Below are 22,784 nucleotides of genomic sequence, written 5' to 3' on the forward strand. Positions count from 1 at the left end.
GAGGGAAGACCCACAGCCCCGATCATGACAGTACCCCCTCCCTACGGAACGGCTTCCAGGAACAGGACGCGCAGCCGCCTCAGCGCCAGGAAAAGGGCGTGCAGCCGCCTCAGCGCCAGGGACAGGACGCGCAGCCGCCTCAGCGCCAGGGACAGGACGCGCAGCCGCCTCAGCGCCAGGGACAGGACGCGCAGCCGCCTCAGCGTCAGGGACAGGACGCGCAGCCGCCTCAGCGTCAGGGACAGGACGCGCAGCCGCCTCAGCGCCAGGAACAGGACGCGCAGCCGCCCCAGCGCCAGGAACAGGACGCGCAGCCGCCTCAGCGCCAGGAACAGGACGCGCAGCCGCCCCAGCGCCAGGAACAGGACGCGCAGCCGCCCCAGCGCCAGGAACAGGACGCGCAGCCGCCCCAGCGCCAGGAACAGGACGCGCAGCCGCCCCAGCGCCAGGAACAGGACGCGCAGCCGCCCCAGCGCCAGGAACAGGACGTGCAGCCGCCCCAGCGCCAGAAACAGGACGCGCACCCGCCCCAGCGCCAGGAACAGGACGGGCAGCCGCCTCAGCGTCAGGGACAGGACGCGCAGCCGCCTCAGCGTCAGGGACAGGACGCGCAGCCGCCAGACGAGCGTCCTCCACTGCCCAACGAGTGTAGATGGCCGCCATGCACTCGGGAACAGCCGCCTCAACGACCGCCTCCGCCGCCCAACGAGCGCAAATGGCCGCCGTCTCTTCGGACAACGTCACCCTCTCCCTGAAGGGCAAAAAAGAAATCCTCCCTGCTGGACCCACTGAGGATGGTTGCATTCTGTCACGTGTGAGAAAGGGAGATCTGGGTCCAGGTGCAGGTAAAGGAATTTTAAAGTAAATAACCAAACAAATACAAATAAACAAACAAAAAGCCAACACGGCAGAACATAACATAAACTCAAATACTAAATAAACAAAACCAAGGCCAGGATAACAGGAACGCAGACAGATAGTAGACATAAGACAATGCAACCATCAATGCGGAGTGATTAGTGGGATCTCTTATAGTCCAGATAGTGATTGTGAACAGGTGTGCGTGTAATCAGTGCAAATGACAAGACAAACGTGAACGATCAGGGGAGTGCAGTGCAAGGGGAACAGCGACCTCGAGAGGCTGAGGGAAGACCCACAGCCCCGATCATGACAGTACCCCCTCCCTACGGAACGGCTTCCAGGAACAGGACGCGCAGCCGCCTCAGCGCCAGGAAAAGGGCGTGCAGCCGCCTCAGCGCCAGGGACAGGACGCGCAGCCGCCTCAGCGCCAGGGACAGGACGCGCAGCCGCCTCAGCGTCAGGGACAGGACGCGCAGCCGCCTCAGCGTCAGGGACAGGACGCGCAGCCGCCTCAGCGCCAGGAACAGGACGCGCAGCCGCCCCAGCGCCAGGAACAGGACGCGCAGCCGCCCCAGTGCCAGGAACAGGACGCGCAGCCGCCCCAGCGCCAGGAACAGGACGCGCAGCCGCCCCAGCGCCAGGAACAGGATGCGCAGCCGCCTCAGCGCCAGGAACAGGACGCGCAGCCGCCCCAGCGCCAGGAACAGGACGCGCAGCCGCCCCAGCGCCAGGAACAGGACGCGCAGCCGCCCCAGCGCCAGGAACAGGACGCGCAGCCGCCCCAGCGCCAGGAACAGGACGCGCAGCCGCCCCAGCGCCAGGAACAGGACGCGCAGCCGCCCCAGCGCCAGGAACAGGACGCGCAGCCGCCCCAGCGCCAGGAACAGGACGCGCAGCCGCCCCAGCGCCAGGAACAGGACGCGCAGCCGCCCCAGCGCCAGGAACAGGACGCGCAGCCGCCCCAGCGCCAGGAACAGGACGGGCAGCCGCCTCAGCGTCAGGGACAGGACGCGCAGCCGCCTCAGCATCAGGGACAGGACGCGCAGCCGCCAGACGAGCGTCCTCCACTGCCCAACGAGTGTAGATGGCCGCCATCCACTCGGGAACAGCCGCCTCAACGACCGCCTCCGCCGCCCAACGAGCGCAAATGGCCGCCGTCTCTTCGGACAACGTCACCCTCTCCCTGAAGGGCAAAAAAGAAATCCTCCCTGCTGGACCCACTGAGGATGGTTGCATTCTGTCACGTGTGAGAAAGGGAGATCTGGGTCCAGGTGCAGGTAAAGGAATTTTAAAGTAAATAACCGAACAAATACAAATAAACAAACAAAAAGCCAACACGGCAGAACATAACATAAACTCAAATACTAAATAAACAAAACCAAGGCCAGGATAACAGGAACGCAGACAGATAGTAGACATAAGACAATGCAACCATCAATGCGGAGTGATTAGTGGGATCTCTTATAGTCCAGATAGTGATTGTGAACAGGTGTGCGTGTAATCAGTGCAAATGACAAGACAAACGTGAACGATCAGGGGAGTGCAGTGCAAGGGGAACAGCGACCTCGAGAGGCTGAGGGAAGACCCACAGCCCCGATCATGACAATTTAGGTTTTTTGGGGATTAAAAAAAGGAGTGAAGTTTTTTTTTTTTGTTTTTTTTTACTATTGTAGGGTGGTTGTGTCCAGTGTCCACACATGTGTTAAGACACATTTATATGCCAACATAATGTAAAAGTTAATTTAGCATCTGATGTTCCCTTTAACAATACATAAATGTTTGTAAAAATGTATGTATTGTTAAAGGGGAGAGGTGAAACACTGCAGGTGAATTGGGTTAAAAGAAAAAACCTAATAGTTATCACCTTACTTAGCCAGTTAATTGATTACATTGATGATTGCAAACATTTTTTTGTAAGTTTTCTAAAATCTTAGGTTTCAATATGCAAATGAGGCATTATTTAATGAAATATGCGCTAATTTGCATACATTTCTAGTACAAAAATCTAAACACTGGATGAAGTCAGTTTCAATATTCTTGTTTAATTTTTTTTGACATATTAGGGTCAAATGTTCTGACAGAGGGGATTTGGGGTATTTCATATTGTCACTCTATAATTAATGAAGATTTTTTTTAACCATTTTTGGGGGAATAAAATGTTGTATAAAATTAAGCTAATTATAAATAAACAAATCCCTATGAAAAAAAAAAACCCTTCAGAATATAGACTGGAATAAAAATGTGAAGTTTGGTGTGTGTAAGTGTTACTCTAGTGGAGATTTATGGCTCAGTGTAGGAGAAAAAACTAATTTTGAGAAAACAGCCTTTAAAAACATGTATTGTATTGACACAAATAGATAAAGTGCTATAAAAGAAACACTTAACAGTGTCTTTCATGTGTTTTCTTGCCACTAGTCTGAAAAAACACTTTATGAAACACCAAAAAGCCCAAAATCTCAAACTTGAGATAGCGGAAAAACAGTACCTGAGAAGATGAGAAGATGTCCATAATCATAGTATTCATTTATACCTAAAGAAACTAATCACGATCTTCAGGACTACCAGAAAGTGACAAGTGAGTTTGATCAGGTTTGGAGCTAAACTTTGGAAAAGTGGACCTTAAGGACCAGAGATGAGAAACCTTGCCCTAAATTTTCAGCAGAAGGTCTTAAAAGTTCCATGTAAAATTGGAAAATGCTGTGTTTGAAAAAGTCACGACAACAATGCAAATGTCATCTTCATTTAAATGATAATTTGCTGGATCGAGGATGCATGAAACTAGAGTGTGGGGACATTATCATTGTCTAATGATATCACTTGTTTCACTCATTTCACTCTGTCTACATAACAGCTCAAATCAAATTAGAATATTTTTGAATAATATTTGAATTATACCTCTTTGGTTTTCAGCATTTCCACATTGCTCATGATGAAGGTGAATTCCATCACAAATATTCTTTCTCTCTGCACACACAGTCGTTTACACAAACACATGTGGTGTCGCTTTGAACGAATCAAATAATGCGCTGCCAAATAGCTTGTCATTGAATATTTTATTTGCAAATGAAGTATTAATAACTCAGAGTCCGTAAAAATATACAATTTTTTACTTGTAGAGGGACATATTTACAAGAATGGATCTTCTTCAAAATGAACAAACTGGTTTACAAAACTTAAAATGTGCAACAGCAAAGAGAAATAAAGATCATGAGTATATTCCGTTCAGTCACACCAGAAGAAGACTCTTGGGCCAATACAGGCCTGAGCTCCCACATTCACAAACAAAACAAGAGCAACTAAAAACCCTCAAGATAACAGAGGAAACACAGTAAATGTTAAAACAAAGTAATGTGAACAACAAAAAAAAAAAAAGACAGAGAAGATGTTGGTCATATTTACACTTACATATTCAGCTGAATACAGGTATGAACACAGAAGCAAAGCATTCCCAATATCTGACCTGTAGGCCATAACATGCAATCCCTTTGCTTTTCCAATGGAAAAGAATTCCCTTTTTACACCCCTCGAAGTAACACATACTGCTACAGTTTCTAAGAGGAGTCGAAGGAGCCTTTTTAGACATCCAACATTATTTTAATAACAACCATGTTGGGTAACAATGATCGGTTAGAGGCTACATAGACAGTCAAGTATGTCTTTTAAATAGAGCTCAAAAATACATCGCAGATGGACCTTAACTCATTCCCTGGATAGAGCTCCCAATCAAAACTGAATGTCCTCATGCAACGTGAGCACCGCTTCAGATGCTTCGGCGGCTCTGTGGAAGAGTGTACATACACTGATGGTTTCTAAACACCATGCCGGCTATTTAACACCGTTGAAATAAAAGCCACTAAAGATTAATTGTCTGAGGAAATAGACCGGTTCTTCTTGCTGGGAGACGCTGGGGAGGGCTCATAAAGGAATAAAAATCACCTTAAGTGCCTGAATGTAAGAACAGAACTGCTGGAAGGCAAGCTTTCAATCAGCTTTCCTTGTAATAAAGTGGGCCGATCTTGGCTAGTTTGGTGCTGTAATGTTCTAAAACGAAAAAAGGGACCAAAGTAAGCATATAACAATAGCTCTGTTCCAAAACCTACAGAGCTGCCTATGTAGGCAGCATTTAAGCATTTATGATGCAATCACCTGATGCATTTCACCAAAAAAAAAAAATCAATCCAAAATGGTGGACAAAGAGCGAAAAATTCTCACAACCAATCTGTACGTATTTTACGAGAGGACTATTCGTACAAATTCGTAAAACCTCATATGATTTTGCACAATTACTGTGACCGGTTTAGGGGTGTTCCTTCGTACAAATTCCTACTAAGTTGCCACCTTGAAAAATGTGTAAGATTCTTCACAAATTGTACAAAGTTCATACAAATTCATACAAATTAGTGTTGTAAAATATGTATGAATTGCCGTGAGGCCAAGCTCTTTTAAAACCAAAACACTCTAAATTACTTTTATCCTTTGTAGACAGTTTCACATTCATCTTGTGAGTTTCTGTTTCAATAAAGTACAACATTTGACTTTGAGAAGAAGAAACATTTCACAGGGGAACTGTATTTTAAGAAGTTACAGACCCTAAAGATCTACTGAGAGATAAGAGGTTGATAATCAATGCTTTTTTTTAAGACATTGGCTTGCATTATTTCAATTTATTTGATCACATTTACCAGCGGAAAACTTATGACTCTGCTAAGAAATCAGGATCTGCTTTATCAATCAGAGAATCGCAATAAGCATATTGTAGCAAAGAACTCTTTAGTTCCCAGCGACTCCCATGAAGCACAAAACACAAAATAGATTGTCTAAATATATATATATCAATCAATCATAAAGCTTCATTGGATTGTAGTTCTTTCCTTCGTTAAACTCTGCTGAAAAAAAATTCTAAAACCAGCCTAGGCTGGTTGACTGGTCTTAGCTGGTTTAAGCTGGAAGTAGCTGGTTTTAACTGGCCTCCCAGCCTGACCAGGCTGGAAAAGTGGTCAAAACCCTTTAAAACCAGCCTGCTGACCAGTTATGTCCAGCTAAAACCAGGCTGATTGACCAGCCAAAAACAGCCAACCAGTCTAGGCTGGTTTTAGCTGTTTTTTTCACCAGGGAAGTTGTCTTGTTCCTTTGTCTTACTGCCCGATTTTCAAATATAATTTTGCTTCAAATCAAGTTTTTAATGTTGTGATTCACCTCGTAACTGGTTGATGTGGTTCATGGCTTATAAAGCTTGAATGAAGACTTTTTAAAAATCTCTATGGGAAAATAATTCAGGAACCAAAGCAACTGTGTGGTGCGACTTGGCTTGGCATGACCTGGCTTGGCTCGGCATGCTTTACTTTGGCTCGATTTGCCATTCAACTGCAGTTTAGTACCACTTCAAAGTGGTTATGATTATAGAATGATCTTTATAGTTGCATCACCACCTCGTCTACTGACCACACATGACCTACAGCCATTTTGTTTAAAAAAGTCATGTGAACAAATGATGACTGTTGCTGACTATTAAAATCTTGCGGGTTTGGTGTCTCGTGTCGCAAATCCAATGACTCTGGTAGTGATCTGCTGTGTTTACGTCACATTTTAGTATCATTACAGCTTGCTTAGAACCTCAACTAAGGTGGTGCTAAAAAAGTACCAGATACTAGGAACACTACACCATGAAAAACCCCCAAAAGTGAGCCGTACTGAGCCGCACAATGAGGGAAAGTGCCATAAACGGGCACTGTTACACTTTATTAGGATGCTAACCTTTGAGTCAGCTATCTATATAGGCAGTAGACAGTAAGGCAGCTCACTAGGTTTTGGAACAGAGTAAATATCTTAACACTTGGACAAGGAGAGTAACTGCCTACAAAAAACAACCATTTTGAGATGGCCCAATCGGATGGGGTTTGTCTGTTTGGGGGTAAAGGTATTTGAGAACCTCTGTAGGGTTTGGACCCTGTGTTCTCCTTACAATTCCCATCATTCACTCCCCACTCTGCATGACAGCCCATCCATCACACTTACTGACAACAGTTCAGCCAGCAACATCGCCTACACCGCCTCGCGGAGAATGTGGCTCCGGAGAGAGCGTCTTGAGTGTGTCTCTATTTATGAGGTCGTGTTAGGCTGTGTACACTTGGGAAGAAGTGTGTGTGTACACTTGGGAAGAAGTGTATCGGTGTGTATCAAACCCAATTGCTGGGGAAGGTAACAGAAGGTGGCGAATTGGCATAGGCAGCACTCGGCTACATTACAGACTCAACCGTAACCCAATAAAAATGACGAACAAGGTTGGCACATACAATTGTGAAAATGAAAGTGGCCCAAAAAGACTGTTGTACGCTCGCTTCCTCACGTCTTATGGCTTTTCCTCTCTGAAATATTAAGGTCCATCAATGGCAGATATACAAGTAGCCATTAGGAAGGAAATGATTTTACTTATTAAAGGGAGCTTAGCGGGTCAGGGGCTACAATGACCAATTATTACTCTCTGAAAATGCATAATACCTCATCTACATCTTTATTATGGCCTATAACCCCAATCTTCAACCGATAACTTAAAGGATATTGTGTGCGTATATTTATCTGTATGTACAATATAAAACAGCATCATGACTACAGAGTGTACATTATTCGTGGGGCTGCGTTTGGACTGAATCTTTGTGCCAGAGCGCTCTCTCCCTCCGCTGACGGGGACTGTTTTACACATGGCTTCCTTGTTTTGTCTGATACATTGCGAAGAACCAAGGACAAAAGCAATCTCGGGGGAAGAATTCACTGTGAAGGCACACAAAACAGGCAACTTGTCCATTTCAAATTTCACAAATGCACCAAGCAAGGTCTTCCCAGGGGCTTTGAGACACAGCTAATGGAGAGGGTTTTGACAGCGCTTGGCGGAGGAAGCCATGGGGCAGCTGGCACAAAGAGCCAGTCATCTTGAAACAGCCTGTTGTTAGAGGGTCCTAGGAGAGTCCTGGGACGGCCCCGTGGTGCATACACGAACTAGAAGGAGAGTACCGCAAATGCGCACACACCATCACACGCATGAATTTCACACACGCTCTGTACATAAGTCCCTGTTATGGCATTCCCTTTCATTTACTTGTCCACAGTACTGTGAGATTATAGTCGAAAGTTACTTGTGCCTCATATACTATTACGTAGTACCGTTGGGTATTCTAGAAAAGAAGGAAAAAATAAATAAAAACCAAAACTATCTTTGACTTATACACATTCATAGTATTCGTGACAGATTTTGGTTTCAGTATCATGGTATGTAATACAAACTGAAGTCCATGAAACGGTGAGGGTGACATCCGAAACCAGACCGCAGACTTTCTGTCAAGGACGTACAGTACGCTCCATGTATATACACAGATTTAACTGCAAAAATTCATATCAGTGTGTAGAGAGTACTTGACACACAGGGGGAATTCACTAAGGATCAATTGCACTACTGACGGCATTGTTTATGTCCATATGTTGTGTTTTTAACACCCAATTCATTAATGGAATTGTGCAAATCAGGTAGAGGCAGTAACAATTTGCACGCCACAATTACACAGGTCAGTTCTGAGTGCTAAATTGTGAAGGATACAGCAGATGACCGCAATCTGGTGTACTTTATTGGGAATGTACATACAGCAATGCTAGGCACCTGAAACGGTGATTAAAGTGTGCTTGACTGCATGACACATTGGGATATAATTTAAGTTTTCTACTAAGTAACTTTGCATTTACATGTCAACTATCTCTTTGAATATTAATAGACTGTTAGGTTATGGTTAATGTTATTGAATAAGTTGACATGTACTTGCAAAGCTACTTATAGTCAGTACAATGTCTGTTGGTGACTGTCAAAATAAAGTGTTTGCAGATATTAAGCAGACAGTCTACTAAAAATCGACTGACTTTTAGTTGACATGTACTGTAGTTGCAAAGTTACTTATATAGTGAAGAAAACAATGATTTGATCCCCTGCTAATTTTGTACCTTTGCTCACTGATAGAGAAATGAACAGTCTATAATTTTAATAGTTGGTTTATTTGAACAGTAATGGACAGAAAGGTACAACAAAAAAAAAAAATCAAAATCGCATTTCAAAAAAGTTATAAATTGATTTGCATTTATAATAAATGCATATTTTTAATGAGTGAAGTAAGTATTTGATCCCCTATCTCTCAGGTGTCTTTTATACAGGTAACAAACTGAGATTAGGAACACTCTCCTAAAGGCAGTGCTCCTAATCTCAGCTTGTTACCTGTATAAAAGACACCTGTCCACAGAAGCAATCAATCAGATTCCAAACTCTCCACCATGGCCAAGACCAAAGAGCTGTCTAAGAATGTCAGGGACAAGACTGTAGACCTACACAAGGCTGGAATGGGCTACAAGACCATCGCTAAGCAGCTTGGTGAGAAAGTGACAACAGTTGTGATTATTTGCAAATAATAAAAAAATAAAAAAAACACAAAATCTCCCTCGGTCTGGGGCTCCATGTAAGATCTCACATGGAGTTTCAATGATCATGAAAACGCTGAGGAAGCAGACCATAAATAAATGAGAGGATCTTGTCAATGATCTCAAGACAGCGAGGACCACAGTCACCAAGAAAACAATTGGTAACACACTACGCCGTGAAGGACTAAAATTGTGCAGCACCTGCAAGGTCCGTACAGGCCCGTAAAAAAATCTGAAGAAATAGGTGAAAGTGTTATGATCAAATAAAACCAAAATCAAGCTCTTCAGCATCAACTCAAATTGCTGTGTTTGGAGGAAGAGGAATGCTGCCTATGACCCCCAGAACATTATCCCCACCATCAAACATGGAGGTGGAAACATTATGCTTTGGGGGTATTTTTCTGCTAACGGGACAGGACAACTGCACCGCATCAAAGGGATGATGGACGGGGCCATCAAATCTTGGGCATGACAATGACCCAAAACACATGGCCAAGGCAACATCGGAGTGGCTCAAGAAGAAGCACATTAGAAAATCTGTGGAGGAAGCTGAAGGTTAGAGTTGCCAAACATCAACTTTGAAACCTTAATGACTTGGAGAGGATCTGCAAAGAGGAGTGGGACAAAATCCCTCCTGAGATGTGTGTAAACCTGGTGGCCAACTACAGGAATCATCTGACCTTTGTGATTGCCAACAAGGGTTTTACCACCAAGTACTAAGTCATGTTTTGCGAAGGGTTCAAATACTTATTTCATTCATTAAAATGCAAATCAAGTTCTGTTATTCTGTTAAAATAAACCTAGCATTAAAATTATAGACTGATCATTTCTTTTTGTCAGTGGGCAAATGTACAAAATCAGCAGGGGATAATTTTTTTTCCCTCACTGTAGTTTGTAGAATGTCTAAGGTGGATGCTCTTCCTCCATCATTTAATCATCATTTGATGAATTACCGCTGCTAGAAAACATGATGAAATCTCTTATACTACATTTTTTTTACCGTCTGCATCTGTGGGCAGTAATAGCAAAACATTAGTAGCACTGATTTTTGATAAAAAGATACAATGACAGCCTAATTTACATAGAAAATAGTGGGTTTGCGCAAAAACCAATGACAACGACATCATTTAAATACCGTTAAACCGTGTTTTTTTTTTTTGTGAAGTATAGTGTGAACCATTCAGTGAATTCACCCCACAGTGTGTTTTATGATAACTGAACTGAAGTCTCTCTGTGCTGCTACATCAATAACATGTCGTCATCCATGTGCTGAAATGTCCATCAGGGGCTTTTCCAATCACGTCACTTCTTCTTAGTGGTTTGTTAAGGTATTAATAACATTGCCTTTGATTTTGATGTCTGAGCCACGGTCAATGTTTGCATTGCATTCTGGGAAAAATGAATGGGACTTTGCGAATGAGATGAACGGTTCATATTCCCAGAGCCGCCCCCTCACCTTCGACAGAAACAACAGGTTCTTGGATAATATCCTTCATTTCTCTTCAGAGTCGGCTGGTCCTTCCTTTCGCCATCATGTTTCATAAACCCAGCCTGCCCTTGGTCCTTTAGCCTCTCTGATGCAATAAATAAATAAACTGCACTTGGGGAAATCTTTCCACCCCATCGCCCACAAAGCCTTCAAGAGTTCAAAAAGAGAAAGGAAAACAAATAATGAGAAAAAAAGGGTCAGACTGCGCCATGAGATCAAAAGAAAGAGAGAGAACCAAAGAATGAGAATAAAAATTCTTGTTCTTCAGTTCCTCTCTTGTTTTCTTTTAATACTTCAGAAGGGGGCAAGCACTGTGTATTTTCCCTTGTAAATATGCATTCAACTTTTTAGATTTTATATGATTGATTTTATTTATTATTTTTTTATTATGCTTTTATTTTATAGTTTTTTTTTTTATTCTTGTGTGTGAGTGTGTGTGTGTGTGTATTTTTTTTTCCAATCATAGTTGCAACTTTTGGAAAAGTCACTGTGGGTGTCTTGTATGGAGACCCGCACCAGGTCATGTTTCTTTTACTCTCTACACTGTCTGAAATGCCTTGCTTTGAGCAGGGACCATGACTCCTGCTGGGATGGCCATGCCCACTGGAGGATTGGGGGGTCTGAATTTTGGGGTGGCAGGGGGTTCTGGGGTTTTACCCACGACCTGCGTGTAGGCTGGGGGAGACTGGGGGAACCCATGGGGCTGTCCGTTCTCCTTCAGGGCGGCAACTGCGGGTGGCCGTGGACGCTGGCTTCGGGGTACGCTGTTGTGCACCATGGATTGTGTGGAGGAAGCACCAGAGCGGGAACTGCCAGAACGAGATGAGGAGAGGGAGTTGGGCTTCACCAGCTTGGCTTTAGGAGCTTCTGCATCCTCTCTACAAAGGTAACGAAAATATAGACAGTGGTTAGAGACGTCAAAAATACTGGTACAATGACTGGAGTTCAGTCAAAAAACAAACAAACAAACAAATTAATTAATTAATAATTAACAATATCATAACTGCAGCTTTAACTTTCTTTTAACAACATTAATTCAGTGTTACAAAACAGTAAAGTTCTGTCACTATACCCTTACTAAAAAGAAGTATACTTCAAGTTTATTTTATTAAGTATACTTAAGTAAAGTTAAAGTATACAAATATCAGTGTACTAGTAGTATACTTTTAAGTGTACTATTTCAGTACTCATTGTGACTAAATTTGGACTTTCTAACATATAAAATTATACTTTTAACTTTGAGTACACAGTTTACATCTATGTTTTCAGTTTGTACTGCCAGTATACCAAAAGCGAACTTATAGGTATACTGATAGTTTACTCATTAAATACTTTTTTTGCATTTTTAGTACACTTTGAAGTATAGTCTCAGTAAACTACTAGTTTAGTAGTTTTATACTGCAAGTATACTCATAAGTTTTCTTTAAGTGAACATTTACATCATAAGTATACTACTATGTCCCTATTATGTATTTCAAAGCTGAACATACAAAACACCAAAAGAAAGAAAAGGGTATCTGCTTGTAAACAAAAACATTTTATTCTAGCTTCATGCATCCTTTTTTTTTTATAAACACTTAAATGTGGGTTAGTTTTATTAATAAATAAATAAACAACATTTTGAACAAACAGCTAAAAAAAAAAGATTTATGATAATCAAAATGTAGATGAAGTTGATCAACACCCTAAAACCTGACAGTCATTATTACCTCTTTATGGGTCGACATTTTATTCCATAACGTTACACAGTTTTACATATCTATGGTTTTGATGCTGTTTTATGTCTGACTATTGTGTTAGATTACATGTGGAAGCATCTGTTGTTTCGGTTTCTTCTTCACTTGTGTTTTGGAAATTCTGTTCAGAAGATAACAGTGCCCCTAGCATATAAAAATGAAAACACAGATTCTCAAAGCACAAGTATAGCTCAAATATATTTAGACTTTTATAAGTCAGTCAAGTCAAGTATAAGTCAAGTATACTTAAAAGTTATTTAAAGAATATTTCTGAGAAGTATATAAAGCACATTTCTGAGAATTACATAAAAAGTAGACAAAGTATACTTTCCTATTTTGTAGTTTAAAGTAACTATACTAATAGCACACTTGAATAAACTTCTTTTTTGTAAGGGTAGGCCTACAAACAGCTGTCTGATGTATTACAAAGATTGTCCTGAAGCTATTATGAAGAGTGTGTCACAGGCATCCTGTATCTACTCAAAGACACAGTCACAGTCTATTTGATGCAAGTAATATAACGAGTTAAAGTAGAACTATAAAACACAATCAAAATTCTAATGTCACCTGATCTCATTAGGTGTCTCCTCCTCCTCATATTTTTTCTTCTCCTTCTTGCGGAAGACCAGCCAGATGATGAGAATGAGGAGCAGAACGCCAAATGTTATGCCAACCACAGCACCAGCCACCACACCCATGCCCCGCACATCTGCACACAGCAAGACATCTCTGTCATGCCTCATTACATCACATCTTCATATAATAACAAGTTAAATAAAAAAAGTTCAATAATTATACAGTTTTTTTTTTTTACAGTAAGGTGCAAACACCTGATACAACCTGAAAACATTTTGTATTTTTTAAAGCTTTTTTTCCGACACAGAATTTAATTAATACATACAATAATACAATATCTCACAATTCTGATTTTTTTAGAGATATAAACTAGCAAGTGTGGGAAAAAAGCCAGAATTTAAGGATATAAACTTGCAATTCTGAGAAAAAAGTCAGAAATGTGAAAAATTTATTTTTAAATAAAATTGTAATAAAAAATAAAATTAACAAGCTTTGATACTATTTTCTACAAAAACATCAGGAAAAAAGTAAAAAAATGAATGAAAAATTAACATAATTGTTTTATATATATATATATATATATATATATACATACATACATACATACATACATATACACACACACACACACACACACACACACACACACACAAATATGTGTTTAAAAATACAGTGTAAATGTACAAAATTAATTTGTTCATCGCGACTCACTCCTGAAAAAAATCCATAAGCAATCATTAAAAATCTATAACCAAATATCTTCGAGTCATATTGTATTTTATTCAAATGTAATTGTTTGTTTTACACAAATGCACATGAATCTGAATCATTTGTACACCAACTTGGCTTTTAAAATATGTATCGGAAGTAAGGAACAAAAAGCATTTGTTTTACATGGAGTGCTATACTAACAAATATTAGAATTAGTCAAAAATGTTGCATACGTTATTAGCACTTGCATTAAGTATATATATTTTTTTTTTATTTCATTTAAAACTTTAAAATGATTTCCACTCATGAGGTGAAAACCCCAGCCATATTAAAAGTCTAAATAACAGGATTTTTGGTAAACTTCCATTAATGTTAACATTAACAAGGATTTGCTAATATTAACAAAGAATAAACATAGCTGCAAGCAGCAATTACAGGGCCAAGCACTAGGCAAGCAAGGCAGCAAGAATCAGAGCAACTGAAGCCATTTTAAGATGATTTTAGTCAAAATGGGTGAAAAATCATAAAAACAAACACTAGTAAAATTATTTAATAGGTTATCACTTTTTACCAATGGGTGGCGCTGTTATCAGATCAATGTGGTGTGTTCAGAGGTGACAATGACACACACAAAGTTTAGTGTCAATATGTCAAAGCTTTGTAGAGATAAAGCCTCAGAGTCATTTTGGAATCATGGCACAAATTTGTTAAATTGCTATACAAAAACACAAAACTTTTTGTCAGCACAGTGTGAAGATGATTTGACTCGATTTTGGTGAAAATCGGACGAACAGTCATGGAGGAGTTTTCAACATAAATCAAAATGGCGGACAGAAAGTTCATCCAATAATGGCATAATTGGTATCGATGTTCTCTGCACTATCCAAGAAAAAGTAATTTTCATTACAATATTACAATAGGCTAATGTAAACAAAAGTTATTAACATTTTTTAAAATTTCATTATAACTTTTGGCCCCAAAACTTAGAGTACTGTCAGGGCATGGTGCCGAAAACACATACTGAGTTTCGTAGCGATACACCAATGCGTTCGTAAAATATAGCATTTTTGGACAAAATTCAAAATGGCCAATGCCCAAAATGACTAAAATAGGACAATTGCGTATGGTTCGACTTGGCATGTTGCACTGAATCTAAAGAGACCAGTTTTGATTTTGATTTTTTGCCAAACAATTCACAAGTTATAAGAAAAAATAGCCAATTTTCATATCTCCTGACCACTAGGTGGCGCTGCGCCTAAACACTGCAGATAGCCTCAGGTCATGCTTGTTATATCACACACCAAGTTTGGTCTCAATACGCCAAACCATAGATTCAGCCTCGACCCCTTTTTTGCGCACTTTTCGTAGAATTCGTTTGCACGTTATTCGAGGACAGTTTGACTAATCAACTTGAATTCCATAACATTTTGCAAGCATGGTCTGAAAATGATCTGAGCCAATTTTGGTGAAAATCAGACAAACCACCTAGGACGAGTTCGCAAAAAGTAGGTTTTACGAACTATTAAAAATAGAAAAAAAATTAAACCTTATGATTTTTACATGTTGGTGTCAGCATGAGCCAAGGAGAAAATTTTCCTTCTGTGCCTTACGGTTCAAAAGTTATTACCATAAAATTACTGAAATTTTGGACAAGTGGTGGCGCTAAAGAGTTTGAGTTAGAGACTTCAAACTTGCTTTAGTTAATATTGAGACTGTCCTCTATCTGTGTGCCAAATTTCAAATGGCAAAACGCAAATGGTTCTATGGGCTGCCATAGACTCAAGAGCGGAAGTGTTATCTTTAGGTTTTGTTTGTTTTATTTTATTATTTTTTTTAATAGTGCAGGTTGCCTTATTGGTTACTTTGCTCGACTATTCAATTAATCATGCCTGACTGCTAGTGGCAGATTTCTAAAGCACCTGAAAGCTTCAAAGTACCTTGAGCTTCTAAATTCATGTTACTAAGTGTCAGTAAAAGTCCAAGATCACTGTCATATTGGCCAGCATGGCATAAATAAAATTGACTGAGTGCATCTTTAAGAGGCATTTATTTTGGTTTGACAAAGAGCTTTTGATTTGCTCATTGTTTAAATGTTATATTAGCAGGGGAGCCCATATGGTAGTTACATTTTATTAGTGTTCTCATGAGATATCTCGCGAGTAAAACTGAATTAGGCAGACCCAAATTAAACTTCGCCAGCCACAACTGCGAAGTGCCTCTTTCAAATAAATTCTTTTAATTTCCTTTGTTGAAAAAAGACTAGCGCAAGGCCTAAGTGCAGGACAGTTGTCAAGTGTTTATATAACTCTCTCAATCTTTTCCTCTGGTGAGCATTAAATTCTTCTGCCTCTTCCAAAACCATTACACACAAACACTGAAGGATGGCTATTTGAGCAAGACTGATGACAAATAGCCACACTTTGGCTTTCTGTAGTTCCCAGTGCTCAGTAAAAGTGTGTGTGTGTGTGTGTGTGTGTGTGAGAGAGAGAGAGAGCATGATTTTTTTTTCTCCAAGACAAAAAATCAGCAAAATTATGGAAGCTTGGTTCTGCTATGGTATAAAACTATAACTGCAACTAATTTCACATTTCTTTTCAAGATATAAACTCAAAAATGTAAATAAAAGAACAAAATTGAGATATTTAATCACAATTACAAGAAAAAAAGGCTGAATTGTGAGATGAAAAATTGCAATTACCTTATATATTTCCTCAGAATTTGTAAGATAAAAAGTTCCAAGTACCTTTATCATTTTTTATTTTGTGGTGGGGGGGGGGGAAATCTGAATTGCGAGATATAAACTCAGAATTGAAACCTATAAAAAGTAATTTTTAAAAAAATAAATAAATAAATACCCAATATATAAACTGCTTGCCAACAGTGGTGTCATACCCATGATACCCATAATAAAAGCAAGCTCTCTGCAGTGTGGAAACAGCCTCCATCCATCACACTGAGGCTGTAGCTCCAAGCCAAAACCGCCACCACTGACTGATCCAAGATCAGAGTATCATAACATCCACACTAATTACAGCCATCTGAGGCCCAGGGCACAGGCTGACCTCAGAGCAGAACTCACATTGCATTGTGACCTCGATGATACAGTTCTCCTCTCCTACATCGTTGCTGGCAGTGCATTTGTAGACCCCGGAGCTGTCCTGCGTCAAGTTCCTCAAGGTCACGATCTCTGGGTTCTTCAGATCTGAAAATAGGAGAAAGAAAAATTATATAGCTGTACATGTCTGAGGTAACAAGTCTACTAATATTAAGTCTAGCTATATTTATTTTGGAACATGAAACAGTTAAAGCAAAATATTAGCAGTCTTTTAGATTATTGTACATTTTTACAGTTTTTTTTTGGAAAACATTTCAGGATTTCTCTCCATATAATGGACTTTATGGTGCCCTCAAGTCTGAACTTCCAAAATGCAGTTTAAATGCAGTTTTAAACGGCTCTAAATGATCCCAGTCAAGGAAGAAGGGTCTTATCTAACGAAACAATCTGTTATTTTTTGAAGAAAAAATTACAATATATATACGTTTATACCTCAATGCTCATCTTATCTTATCTTTTTATACTTCAAATGCTCATCTTATCCAGCTCTGTGTGTACTCTGTGTATTCCGGTTCAAGACCGGGAGTTTTTTGACATACCCTAACTGTCTTGAACCGGAATACACCGGTATAGCGCTAGACAAGACAAGCATTTGAGGTTAAAAAGTATATAAATTGTTAATTTTTTTTTTTTCTTTAGAACATAACCGTTTTACTAGATAGGATCCTTCTTCCTCAGCTGGGATTTTTTAGAGCCATTTGAAGCTGCATTTTGGAAGTTCAAACTCACGGGCACCATAGAAGCCCACTATATGGAGAGAAATCCTGAAATGTTTTCCTCAAAAAACATAATTTCTTTACGACTGAAGAAAGAAAGACATGTACATCTTGGATGACAAGGGGGTGAGTACATTATCTGTATATTTTTGTTCTGAAAGCGAACATCCCTGCTGAAAAAAAAAAAACAGCTAAAACCAGCCTAGGTCATAGCTGGTCAGCAGGCTGGCTTTAGAGGGGTTTTGGCCACTTTCCCAGCCTGGCCAGGCTGGTCAGGCTGGGAGACCACCAGCTAAAACCAGCTTGACCATCCTGGCCAGACTGGGAGACCAGCTTAAACCAGCTACTTCCAGCTTAAACCAGCTAAGACCAGCCAACCAGCCTAGGCTGGTTTAAGCTGTTTTTTGTTCAGCAGGGTTCTTCTTTAAAGGTTAAAATCAGCTTAAAGTCAGGAGATTTTCAGATCTGCTTCATCCAATCAACACCTGACACATTGAACCGTTTTATTCTGACATACAACACAATACAGAATAAACAATCTGATGCTATTTCCATTACGTTGCGCCTTTAAAAGGTTAAAAAGCACCACCGTTTCCCTACGAAGAATTAGACAATGGTGTGTTTTGTCATATTTTGATGCTTTTTCTAGTTTTCTTGTATATTGTCTTTCGTCCATTGCTCAAGGACACTTTGCTGATAATGCAGGATTTTAATATTAGTAACTCTGCAGTCCTGAACCCACAAAACAGCGTAAGCAGTGTTACCCGTCTTTTACTACTTCCTTTACTACACTGCTTTACAGGCTTCAATCAAACAGAGTGTTTTAATCAGAGAGCCAAGTGAGAGCGAGCCCAGTGAAGTGAATGAATTAGTGTTTGTGTGTGTCAAGGTGATTCACAGTTCTGCTGAACTCCAGCGGATGAAATGAACAATAAATGTTTCCCTGTAGCCGGTGAGAAAGCGTTCGTGTCCTAAAAACTGAAAACCTCACGTGTGTCTTCAGCCGAGGAACGTTTGTCAGCCGGAGTGATTTGAGCCGCTGGGATCATTTACTCATCCAGGATCTAATGCCTCCTCTTTCATTCCAACATTCCTGTCCTATCATCTCTCACTCTCTGCAGTGAATTCTGTGGTGGAGTGTTTATCAGCCAAAGAAAGCTGATTAGAGTGAGCAGGTGGTCATTGATGAGGGTGGTTAATTGTTGAGTTTGGATGAGGGTATGGCCTGTCTCTCCTGCAGCACTGATTGCGTACGGATAAATAGATTGTAAAACAATATGGTGCTCTGATGATCTGGTGTCAGCAGGAGAAATCGTTCTGAATGAGTGCATTACTCTGTCCCATCTGCAAAGCCAAATTACACTCGAATTTGTGTAGTTCTTGCACTTTTGTTGTTTTGTTTTCCCAAGCAGAACACAATGAGATTGAATTCTAATGTAATAACAGCCAAAGGTGATTGAACATCTTCTTTTGTTTTATCTTATTATGTATTTGATACATTATTCAGACATTTTTTAGCCTACAAAAGGTCCATATGACACATTTTAGATGTGGGCGGTGTAACTGAAATTTGTAATTCTAATATTATAGTTTATCACAGTAAAAGCTTTTTTTTAATAATATAGTTTAGCTGGAAACTTAATACTTTTATTCAGCAAGAATGCATTAAATTGATCAAAAGTGGCTGTACAAGATTTTCTATTCATCAAAGAATCCTAAACTAATCCTAAACTGTCTTGGATTCAGAGTGCACAGGTTTATTCTGCTACAATCAGCACTTCTGTGGAATAACCAGTCGATGCATGTGCAAGTGTATGATGTTTATGGCATCAGATCTTTTGAAAGACATTCAAAACTATTATTTGATACAGTTAGCAGCAAGAAACTGTACAGTGAGGGAAAAGATTATTCGATCCCCTGCTGATTTTGTATGTTTACCCAATGAAAAAGAAATGATCAGACTATAATTTTAATGGTAGGTTTATTTTAACAGTGACAGACAAAACTAAAAAGTTAAAAATTGATTTGAATATTAATGAATGAAATAAGTATTTGATCCCCTATTAATCAGCAAGATTTCTGGCTCCCATGTGTCTCTTATACAGGTAAAGAGAGTGCTCCTAATCTCAGTTTGTTACCTGTATAAAAGACACCTGTCCACAGAAGCAATCAATCAGATTTCAAACTCTCCACCATGGCCAAGACCAAAGAGCTGTCCAAGGATGCGAGGGACAAGACTGTAGACCTACACAAGGCTGGAATTGGCTACAAGACCATCGGCAAGCAGCTTGGTGAGAAGGTGACAACAGTGTGATTAGTGTGATTATTCACAAATGGAAGAAACACAAACTGTCAATCTCCCTCGTTCTGGGGCTCCGTGCAAGATCTCACCTTGTGGAGTTTCAATGATCACAAGAATGGTGAGGAATCAGCCCAGAACTACATGAGAGGATCTTGTCAATGACCTCAAGGCAGCTGGGACAACCAAGCTCCCAAGAAACCAATTGGTAACACACTATGCCATGAAGGACTGAAATCCTGTAGCACCCACAAGGTCCTCCTGCTCAAGAAAGCACATGTACAGGTCCAATGAACATCTGAATGATTCAGAGGAGAACTGGGTGAAAGTGTTCAGATGAGACCAAAATCAAGCTCTTTGGCATCAACTCAATTTGCCGTGTTCGGAGGAGGAGGAATGCTGCCTATGACCCCAAGAACACCATCCCCACCGTCAAACATGGAGGTGGAAACATTATGCTTCAGGGGTGTTTTTCTGCTAAGGGGACAGGACAACTGCACCGCAATAAAGGGATGATGGACAAGGCCATGTACCATCAAATCTTGGGTGAAAACCTCCTTTCCTCAGCCAGGGCATTGAAAATGGGTCGTGGATGGATGACCCAAAACACACGGCCAAGGCAACAAAGGAGTGGTTCAAGAAGAAGCACATTAAGATCCTAGAGTGGCCTAGCCAGTCTCCAGACCTTAAGCCCATAGAAAATCTTTGAAGGAAGCTGAAGGTTCGAGTTGCCAAACATCAACCTCGAAACCTTAATGACTTGGAGAAGATCTACAAAGAGGAGTGGGACAAAATCCCTCCTGAAATGTGTGCAAACCTGGTGGCCAACTACAAGAATCATCTTACCTCTCTGATTGCCAACAAGGGTTTTGCCACCAAATACTAAGTCATGTTTTGCGAAGGGGTCAAATACTTATTTCACTGATTAAAATGCAAATCAATTTATAACTTTTTTGAAGTGCGTTTTTTGGAGTATTTTGTTAGCATTAAAATTATAGACTGATCTTTTTTTTTTTGTCACAGTGCAAAAATTTACAAAATCAGTAGGGGATCAAATAATTTTTTCCTTACTGTACAAACTCTCCTCTGTCTAGAATAAGGTTGGATAAGCTCTAGTCTCACTTGTGAGGCTTTGGGGTGTTTGACTCACCGATGAGTGCGAGGGGAGGCAGTTTTCCCACGCTCTTGCCCTTATCCAGTACTCTCTCCCACTTGTAGTGAATAGGGTCGGATCCATCTGAAGACTTACAGCTCAGTTTCACATCACTGCCCTCCAGAAGCCGGCCTTCCATCCAGCAGCGGGGTTTAGATGGCTTCACTGTGAACAAGGAACCACAAATGTACAGTAATGGTAAGTTTATTAATTATCATTTAATGTTTGTATCCAAAGCAGCTTATTATAGAAAGTGTCCAAATAATAGTAATAATTCAAGGATCAACCCGTGTGGTGTTTAAACCAATTACCATTTAGTTACAAGTCCAGATTTGTGATGACTAGGTCACACAACCTAGTGGTGAAATGACAGTGCATCCAGAAAAAAAAAACGGTTGTGCTTTTGCATCAAGGACGGTGAATTTTTGGCATGAAACCAAATGAAATTTGGTTGTTGCAATAAATTATATGCTAAATTTAAAAATGCTACATTTATAAAAAGAAAAATGTAAAAAGAGATTTAGATGATCAAAATATACATATTTCAAACATCATTACTCACACGCACACACGTTGGGTTTACATGTTTTGTGAGGACATTCCATAGACGTAATGGTTTTATACTGTACAAACCGTACTTTCTATGGCCCTACACCTAAACCTAGCCCTCACAGGAGATTGTGCACACTTTTACTTCCTCAAAAAAACTCATTGTGCATGATTTATAAGCCTGTTTCCTCATGGGGACCTGAGAAATGTCCCCACAAGGTCAAAATCTACTGGTATTCCTATCCTTGTGGGGACATTTGGTTCCCACAACGTGATGAATACCAGGTACACACACACACACACACACACACACACACACACACACACACACACACACACACACTTTGACAGTTTGAATTTTGAAATTTTAGATAAAAACCAAAACTTGCAAACACAGCAAACTGGTGGCATTTTTTGGAGGGAAATCAATATAAAAGAGCCTATCAATCTGAATTGTGACATTTGGGGAGGCAGGGGTTAGGATTTGTTGTCCTGTGCGCTGACTGCTTTGAACTCCCCTCTGACCTTACGCAGCACATCTGAAACAACATAGAAGCCAAATCAAAGACCACACTTTCTCACAACGGTTACCGAGTGACCTCAGACCAGTCCCACTGGCATTCTGCTTACTGAAGCACTGCTCTAAACTGTTCAGGGGTCAGTTAGATGGGCCTGTCTAGAGGGATTTGTCTGGAGGCTGAATGGCAGTTAAGAGACAGCTTGTGGACCTCTGTGGCCCCTACTGACTCAGTCTGTAAACACACAAACACACCAGGACAAAGAAACAACTTCAGCAAAGATGTGCCAGGTTATAGAGTTACTGTTAGTGTATTTATTTGCATGTATTGCTCCATAGCCAAAACATTATTTTATACCTGTCTGGACAGTATATGCAACAATTAAAAATGTGCATATGAGGTTTGATAGTCAATACAGGCTCTAAGTTTTGTTCTAGCAGTGCAAAACCATTTACACTGCAAAAAAATGCTTTTCTTACTTAGATATTTTGTCTTGTTTGCAGCCAAAATATCTAAAAATTCTTAAATCATGAAGGATTTTCTAGATGAGTAAAAATTATTTTCTTGTTTTCAGAAAAAACAAGTCAAAGTTAAGTGAGTTTTTGCTTAG

At 40.3% G+C, this 22,784-nt stretch overlaps 1 protein-coding gene across 1 annotated transcript in view; it reads right to left on the reverse strand.

The window, feature by feature from the left end:
• Positions 1-3,905: 3,905 nt before the first annotated feature.
• Positions 3,906-22,784, reverse strand: part of clmpb (CXADR like membrane protein b) — a 118,755-nt gene continuing 99,876 nt past the window's right edge. Inside the window, exons 4-7 of the mRNA XM_073850807.1 lie at positions 21,105-21,272; positions 16,904-17,026; positions 13,105-13,246; positions 3,906-11,679 (exon numbers count right to left, since the gene is read on the reverse strand). Coding sequence (XP_073706908.1) covers positions 11,340-11,679; positions 13,105-13,246; positions 16,904-17,026; positions 21,105-21,272 — 773 coding nt within the window. The 3' untranslated portion in view covers positions 3,906-11,339. The remainder of the gene's footprint in view (positions 11,680-13,104; positions 13,247-16,903; positions 17,027-21,104; positions 21,273-22,784) is intronic.

Source organism: Garra rufa, chromosome 11 (genome assembly GCF_049309525.1).
Source record: "Garra rufa chromosome 11, GarRuf1.0, whole genome shotgun sequence".
In the NCBI taxonomy this organism is placed as follows: Eukaryota; Metazoa; Chordata; class Actinopteri; order Cypriniformes; family Cyprinidae; genus Garra; species Garra rufa.